The following is an 8,060-nucleotide window of genomic DNA, read 5'->3' as shown; positions in this document are numbered from 1 at the left end:
TTGGGGTGGCTGGGCCACCTCCATACCCAGTGGAGGCTCTCCTGGCTGGGTAGGGCTGGGAGGGGGTTGGTGATTGCGGAGGGCTTGGCACTGCGTGGAGGTGTTGAGAGCAGTTGTGGGGTGCTACCGGCTGTATTTTGGGGGCTCAGCTGTGTTTGGGTACAATGGCAGGTTGACACCAGCAGTGATGGGTTGGTTGTATTGGAGCAGAAGGTCATGTCTGGAGTCGATGCAAGGATGCAGGCAGTCCCGGCGTGCATCAGGAATGGGGACAGACAAAAATGTGCAACATATGTGTGACATGAACAATCCGCACATGCAGCGGGGAGGCTTTTTTGTGTCTGTGAGGTCTGTGGGAACATGAGGTGCTTTGCTTGAGGGGGGGGCTGGGGTGGGAAGAGGCGTAAGAATGAATGTAGACATGGAAAAAAGGCTGTTTCCAGCATGGCTTGTCTGTGAAGACAGGTTGTTATTGGGGAGACTTGAGCTGTAGTGGAGTCTAGAGCTATGTGTAAGTGTAGACATTTACTGGTGAGTTATTTCGAGGGTCGTATGGAACGGTCGGTGTGCTGGGGGAAAGTGGGAGCTGGAGACAGTCTCAGGATGGAGAGGCTGCACCTTTCCAGGCACCGTGGAAAGGAGTTTTGTGGTTTCCAGATTTGTCCCATATTCCTTGCAATGCTGCCCGGTGAGGGTGGTTTGGGCTGCCACCATTGACAGCCTGATGGTCACAGCTCACCATAGATGTGGAGATTTCTGGCTGAGGAGCTGGCAGGGGTTTGCTGGGTGGAGAATGGTGTAATAGTGACTAGGAGAGATGGAGAGGGGAGGAGGACTTGGGAGGGAGCAGGAACAGCAATCCCTTGTCATCCCTCAAGCTCCCCAGTAGCTCTGGCAGGCAGCTGCAGTGGAGATCTCTCCTTGGCTCCTTCCTGCCTCTCACCCTCCTTGTTCTGCGGGTGGACCCTGCTTGTTCTTATGTTAAACAGCTCTTATTTCCATTTTAGTTTGCATTCAGCAGCTTATTTATGTTACGTGCATGTCATTCTTTGCCTCTATTATTTCATTTGAGCTTATTTCCATTCTGAGGGGTCATCTTGTGTGGCTTTATTTATGTTGGGGTTTTTTTATAGACAGCTAAAACCAAAAATGCTGAAAGTTCACGTTAAAAATAGACACTTTGTCTGCTTAAAGTCAGGGGCATACATCTGGATTTTAAAATATTTTTTTAATATGTGAAAAACATGTCCTCATATAATATTGTGATTAAAGGGTGCTTTTTGCTGGAGAATTGTTTTCAGTGTTAAAATTGAGGAGGCTTTTGCTAGCAGGTGAGATCTAGTTGTTGGTTTTGTTTTTTTTTTTCCCCCTGGCTAGCGAAGAAGAGGGCAATCTGTGTCTTCCTCTCTGAATTTTTTATCTCTCTTCCCCCATTACAGTAACCGTTTGGCATTTCTGGCCTCATGAATGCATAATGTCTTCAGATCTGCTGGAGATCATTTTTTTGAGGCCGACACATGGATTCCCTGCCATCACTAGAGGGCTTCAATGCCGAGACCTCCTGTTTTTTAAAATCAGGAACAAAACAACCCAAAGGTTCCCTTCCCAAACCAAACTATTCCTCATACCTGTGCCAGTGGTGCTATCTGCCACTTACCAAGTAGGTTCCCAAAGTATTGAAATTTTACCTTTATGATCACAAGGTTCAAAGGAAAATCACACCAATAGTAAAAATAGAAGGCCAGCCTTTTCTAGAGGGCATAATCAAAAAACAGCTTGATGTTTAAGATGTCTTTAACTGTTAGCAATTGTAGGACAGTTTAATAATATCAAAATTTGTGAATTGCACTCAAGTGCTAAAAGTACACACTAGAATTGAATTTTTTTTCTCCTCCTGTGACTTGCTTCTTTGTTTTTTGTAGACAAAACTCTTCTGTTGCACAGAAGCTGCACTCTCAGGTTTTGGAATAAAATCACCTTTTTGTTATTAATGGTTGGGCATAAGCATGAGATTCGTGCTATGTGCCCACTGGGGTGACAGCACTTACTGAAATCGGCTGTCATGAATGTTGCATGGGGCTAAACCTGCGCTTTAGAATAGAGGAAGGGCATGAATATTTTTTTTCCTTGTTGGAATTTGACTTAAATGCTGCAGAAAATATATGTGGGGTTTTTTTTTGTTTTGTTTTGTTTTGTTTTTTTGTAGGTGAAAGTTACACAAGAGCTAAAAAACATTCAGCTTGAGCAGATGACAAAACTTCAGGCCAAGCATCAGGCAGAATGTGAACTACTTGAAGATATCAGGTAAGGCTACAGAAAATGCTTCCCAAATTCCTTTGAGATCCAGTTGGTGGAAGAACATTTGAGTTACAAAACTTCAGGAACTGACGATGGAATTTCCTCTTTGGATTTCCTGCTTTCAGGCTGTTCAAGTTTTGACACAGCTGGAAATTATAACTGGAGTGAACACAATGCAAACCATTTTTTCTTTTCTTCAATGGGGGAAATGTTGAAAAAAAGGCACAACACCGTATCGAAAGCACTGGCCTTTTCAGCAATATTTCTCTAGATAATAGACTAAGAGTTTGATTTACTGGTTGTGAGAGACTGCTAAAATTATTAAAATATTCCAAACCCACTGATGATTTATGTCTCACTATTGAACAGCACTTTTAAATAGAGTGTATGTTTTACCAGAAACCTCATTTGCATTTATAATTTAAAACTCTGCACAGGTTAAAATAAATAGGGCAGATCTATGTGACATCAGTTGTGTTGATTTTATTACTCATTTAACCTAATGTGATTGCTTGTCTGGAAGTTAAAAGTTTGCTTTCAACAAAATAAGGTTAGTGGGTACCTGGTGTTACGTGGATGATTTATCATTCCATGTGGAGAGGAGTGATGGCTCTTCTGCAAAATATTCAGCAGTGAATCTGCTGCTGTCCTCCTCTTTTTGGCATAGTCCACCCCTTCATTATTTAAATGAGATTTCTGGCTTGTAGATAAACCACCAATGTGTTAACTTTGACAGATGACGTACTGTTTGTTTCACCCTCTCTGTGTCCTCTCTTCATAAATCAGAATGTCAAAGCTTGAGGCTTCTCCCCCCTGTTTCTCCTCTGTGGGTGTTTCGACACTCTTTTTTTTGTATGGGAGAGATCACAGCTTTCCTTTCCTCCGACTGATTCGTGGCTGTGCAGTGTTTAACTAGCAAACGCTGAGTAATAAGTAACAGACTGATTCAAGGCATTTTTTCCCTCTGGAGAGCAGCTTATTCTTAGAGCATCTGGTCCAAGTGCTACTGCTCTAGTCCAGGTTTTGTTACCATTTCCTATTTTTCAGGAGCTTAGAACTACTTCAGTCTGTGTTCTGCTGGAAGATGTCATCAGTGTTATTAGCCTGTGGATACAAACTCAGGAAATCGTGTGAAATCGCTGGCTAAAAATATTTTTCTTTCATGTCATTTAATTTCTTGAGTTAATTTAATTTGTAGATTTTACTGTTATGGATTAAGAAACCGGGTTAATGTGTTTTGTTCACTACCACGGTCACTAAACACACACAGTCTGTATTCAGTGGTCTCGTTGCGAGCAAATCTGTGTTTGCAGAGTCACTGTGTGGATTTAGTGCTTAAACATCCTTTAAACATGGAGCGATGCGATGGGATATGACAGCTCTATCGTGTCAAGGAGTCCTTCAAATATCAGATAACTGGAGAGAACAGGAAAATGTTTTTTCTTAAAAATGTGCTGAAAGAGAAAATGATCTCGGTTTGTGAAGCAGAGGCCTTTTCACGACATCTAGCTGTGAAGGGGAGCTGGGCTTTGGTAGTCGTAATGCTGCACCGGTCAGCGTGTGACACTTGTGTGACAAGTTGGGTGTCAACCTCGTCATCCCATTACTGGTGTATTTATGACTGTATTCAGGATACGCAGCCACCGTGAGGCCAGAGCGTTCCAGAAAGCCGCGCTCGCTGGAACCACACACAGCATCTTTTTGTCTCTGGAACGAAGAATGGTTTTTATAGCAAGCACCCTGCTGTTGTCCAAAAGGATGAAATTTTAACTAAATGGTGTTTGTTTATCAAGACTCTATAGCGTTTGGGTCGTCTTGGAGCTTTCGGGCACTGCAAGGGCACAACTTCATCCTCTTGTTTTGTGTTACTCTGAGTTCCACAAACTGAACTGAAACTCTGAATGTGAGGTTGGCAAGTTCGTGATTAAAAATGTGTATTTTATTACATTATTTCAAATACTTACTGTAATTGTTGGCCTATCCATGCAAGCGTTCAGATCACCCATACAATTCTTCCAATCCAGAGTATTTGTAGAGGATGTGAAACTCTCCATTGTATTTTTGATGTTGTTTCATTCAGTTTTGTCTACAACTAAAAAGAGGCGCTACAAGGAAAAGATCAGAAAGTTCTCTTGTGAATTCCAGCAGAATAAATCCATTGTCTGGCATATTAGCGGATGATTTTTGGCAGCCTGCCAGCTCATAAGCATATTTGCCATTCCAACGGCTTTGACATCCTTACGCAGAACTGGGCACTGCTTTAAATGTTTGTAGTTCGAAGGCTTAAACCATGTCATTTGGGGAGGGCAAAGACTGTATTAGTGTTTATTCCAAATGAGATTCTTGGTCAGGGTTGGGACATAAAGGTGTAACTACCTTTCTCTGCAGATACTTTGTCTCCTTGAAGGCCATACCCAAAGAAACCCACCGTGTTTATTTAAATCTAAATTGCCTTTTGGAGTGAGAGTACAGTATTTTGTGTGCAAGGGTGTTGATTCAAGTCCTGGAGGCTGGGAAGCAAAGACACTGTGTTTTACTTGTGGACAGCATGTCTGGGACTTGACAAAACTACGTGCAGGTGGTTTTTTTAGAATGTAGAATTCTAACATCCATTAAAAAAATTTTTCAAATATCCCCTGTGGTCCTACAAACTGTCTCTTCTCTGTGGGGACTCAGTAGCAGTAAAGCTGAAGTATCTTTTTATGACTTGATGAGACTGTTAATAAAAAATGTGTTCTGAAAAGTATTAGCAAACAGGTTTAAAAATACATTTTGATGTTTCTAATCTCTATTTGGCTCTTCGTGTTACATCTCTTCATACGTGGTGGCTGGGGAGTTTGTAGAACGAGCAATTCAGGATGCTTTTAGGATCATTGGCTCAGTTTTAGGCATGACATATGTTTATTTTCTGTAGATCACTAAAGCTACCATATCCTTTCATGTGGGAGATCTGTGCTGGCATTGCTATAAAAAGATTGTCTTTCTGCAACTGTGATGGAGAAGGAGGTTTTTCCCCCTGAAAGGTAAACGTGGGCTTCGTTGTTGCAAACCAGAAATCCTGCGGAGTTTCTCTGTGGCTGGAAGTGCTGCTTCACTCCATCCACACCTGGCTGCTTTTAGGCAGCAAGTGAATTTATTATTTGTATTTCCAGAGGCCAACTGGATTGTGAATGGCTGAATTAATCAGAGATGCTGGCAATGTTCATATATCTTATTGTGGTTTTAAAGATTTGATCCATGGTAGTAGAAGTCACACGGAGTAGTCTGAAATTGCCCTTGGTTTGCTGGGATGTAGCTGTGCTCTCCTTCTGTGTTTGTAAAGAACTCTGCACTATCCACATCTTAATTCAGTTTGGTATTTCTGTAATGTATTTCAATGCTATAGACTTTAGAAGCTCTTTAGGTGATAGTTGCTTTACCTCTTAAGGCCTTTATATGCCTTCGCAGTTTGTGCTAGTGTATTCTGAAATGTGTTTTTTAAAGCTGCTTTGCTTTCATGTTTTGCTGGCGCGAACGAGGTTGTGGTTGCGTGGCTGGTTTAATCTGCTGCTGAAGGGCCAGCTCCACCCGCCAACTATTTCTACTGTCTCCTAATAGGAGCACAAGGATGGCTGAACCATCGATTAGGGCATTTACCCACCTGAAATCAAACCTTCACTGACTCTTTTCCCAAAAAGGGGTAATTTTTGGATAAATCCATTCTGTGATCCAGTTTGCCGCGTGGCATGAGAGGTAGGACGAGTGAAGTCATGCAAGATTGTGCGGTACCAGCCCAGGTTCACGCGGATTTAAAGTCACTGGTGGGCTTGAAGTCACTGTGTATCCGCAGCCTAATGCTTCTGGAGAAGGGCAGAGCTGGAAAGGCCACCCCACTAAAGTCTTAGCTAATTTTTGCTGTCTGGATGTGCTGATCCTGTGAGACTTCATTGTTTTAAGTCAGTTGGCTGTACAGTGTGTTGAGAAGAAATGTAAAGATTGCGTGATTTCTGGCTGAGGTGGAATAGCCATACAGCCCATCCATCTGTTGGCTCCCGCATTGAATTTTTCATCGTTTCCACCTAAATTCAGAGTGTAAAAGGAATGCCAATGTTATACTCTCGTAATCTGTGTGTGCTCCTAACATGGCTGCAAATATCTGTACAGATACCTCCTCCTGTTTCTTTCCCTCTTCTGTCCTTGTGCTTTCTCCCTCCTTACTCTTCCTTATTTAAAATACTGAACAACGTTCGATGTTCGATGGAGAACATTGTTCAGTCCAGCCTATATCATAGTCTAATGTATCCCATAAATTCCTTTAACTTCTCTATGTTCTCCTCTCGTTTTTATTTCTCCGTCATTTGCCTTTCTCCTGCTGCTGCCTTGCCTTTGTGAGGTTCTATCTTCCATCCTCTCACCCAAAGCTCTGCCCCCTGAATATTGATTATTCATGGAATCATTTGGGTTGAAAGAGACCTTTAAGATCATTGAGTCCCCCCGTTCCCCCACCACTGCCAGGTCCCCACGAACCCCTGGCCCTCAGCACCACCTCCACACCGCTGGCAAACCCCTCCAGCCATGGGCACTCCACCACTGCCCTGGGCAGCCTGGCACACGCCTGCACAACCCCAACGGGCAACAAATGCCTCCTCAGGGACAACCTCAACCTCCCCTGCAACAACTGGAGGATGGTTCCTCTCGTCCTGGTACTTGTTCCTGGGGAGGAGAGACCAGTTTGTCAACTTGGCTTTTTGGTTTTCCTCCCAGATACTTCCTCTCTCCCCCTGTCCTTTCTTTATCAATTGTGAGCTTATGAATTTTAATTGGTTCTTGGGCATCACCTCTACTTCCAAGACGGTTTTGTATGTAGAGATCAGCAGCACTGCTTACTCCTGCTCCGTTTGTTAATCCTCAGGGTTTAGTTACTAAGTGGGGAGATCTTGTGGCTCTTCAATCACCTGAGGCCTTTTTGGTCTCGGATGCTGTTGTTCTGTCAGCAACAAGGCTGTTGCTTGCTCCTGCTCCACTTACAGGTAAGGGAAGAAGGAACTTCCCTGGGATCTGTGTTTATCTGCCCAGTACTTCTTTGACATCTCTAACTTGGTGTCTCCTTCCTGTCATAACAAGCCTGAGTGAACAGTACAGATATTAAAAAAAAAAAAAGTGAAAGTATGAATGAACATGTATCTGTAAAATGCTGCTGGTTTTAACATGTTTTGTGTGTTGAATTATGCTCCTGACTAAAGTTGCCAGTAACCTTTTACTTTGTCCTCGCCAGAGGAATTTGATGGGCTCCTGTGATCTCCCTGATGCTGTTGGTAGATTTGTGATAAGGTTGATGGCAGCTTTGGCTGCGAGCCGAGCTGCTGCAGTAGAAAAGAACTGTGGTTCTGCTTTTCGGAACAGCAGCGACAAGGAGATCACTTCACGGACCCTGTGCTAGGGAAGAATCTCATCATGGTACGGATAGCGCTGCAGGAGGGTGGAAACTGGGAAATCTGTAAAAGAGTCTTTATGTCTGTATGGAGCCATAGATAGGAGGATGCTCTACGAGATACTGGAAAATTATGAGGAAGCTTTTCTTTTCCTGTCCTGAGGCAAAGAGGTAGTGAGGAGTTTTCCTTCCTTCCTGCTCTTCCTGATATCCAGCTGCAGGGAATGTAATTGGGTTGGGTGTTGGTGAACCCTCTACTGGGCTCCAGAGCGTGTTTGCCTCTGGCTACTGGGTATCTGATAAGAGCTTTCTATAAAATTCCCCTTTTTTCAAGAGGGGGTGATCTCTTTCC

The 8,060-nt window shown here is 43.2% G+C and overlaps 1 protein-coding gene across 1 annotated transcript in view; it reads left to right on the top strand.

The window, feature by feature from the left end:
• Positions 1 to 2,212: 2,212 nt before the first annotated feature.
• The window catches only part of FCHSD2 (FCH and double SH3 domains 2), a 144,475-nt gene continuing 138,627 nt past the window's right edge, over positions 2,213 to 8,060 (top strand). The window contains exon 1 of the mRNA XM_010133623.1: positions 2,213 to 2,304. Within this exon, the coding sequence (XP_010131925.1) occupies positions 2,249 to 2,304 (56 nt within the window). The 5' untranslated portion in view covers positions 2,213 to 2,248. The remainder of the gene's footprint in view (positions 2,305 to 8,060) is intronic.

Source organism: Buceros rhinoceros, unplaced genomic scaffold (assembly GCF_000710305.1).
Source record: "Buceros rhinoceros silvestris isolate BGI_N320 unplaced genomic scaffold, ASM71030v1 scaffold473, whole genome shotgun sequence".
Classification (NCBI taxonomy): domain Eukaryota; kingdom Metazoa; phylum Chordata; class Aves; order Bucerotiformes; family Bucerotidae; genus Buceros; species Buceros rhinoceros.
This window is presented reverse-complemented; position numbering and strand designations above follow the sequence as displayed.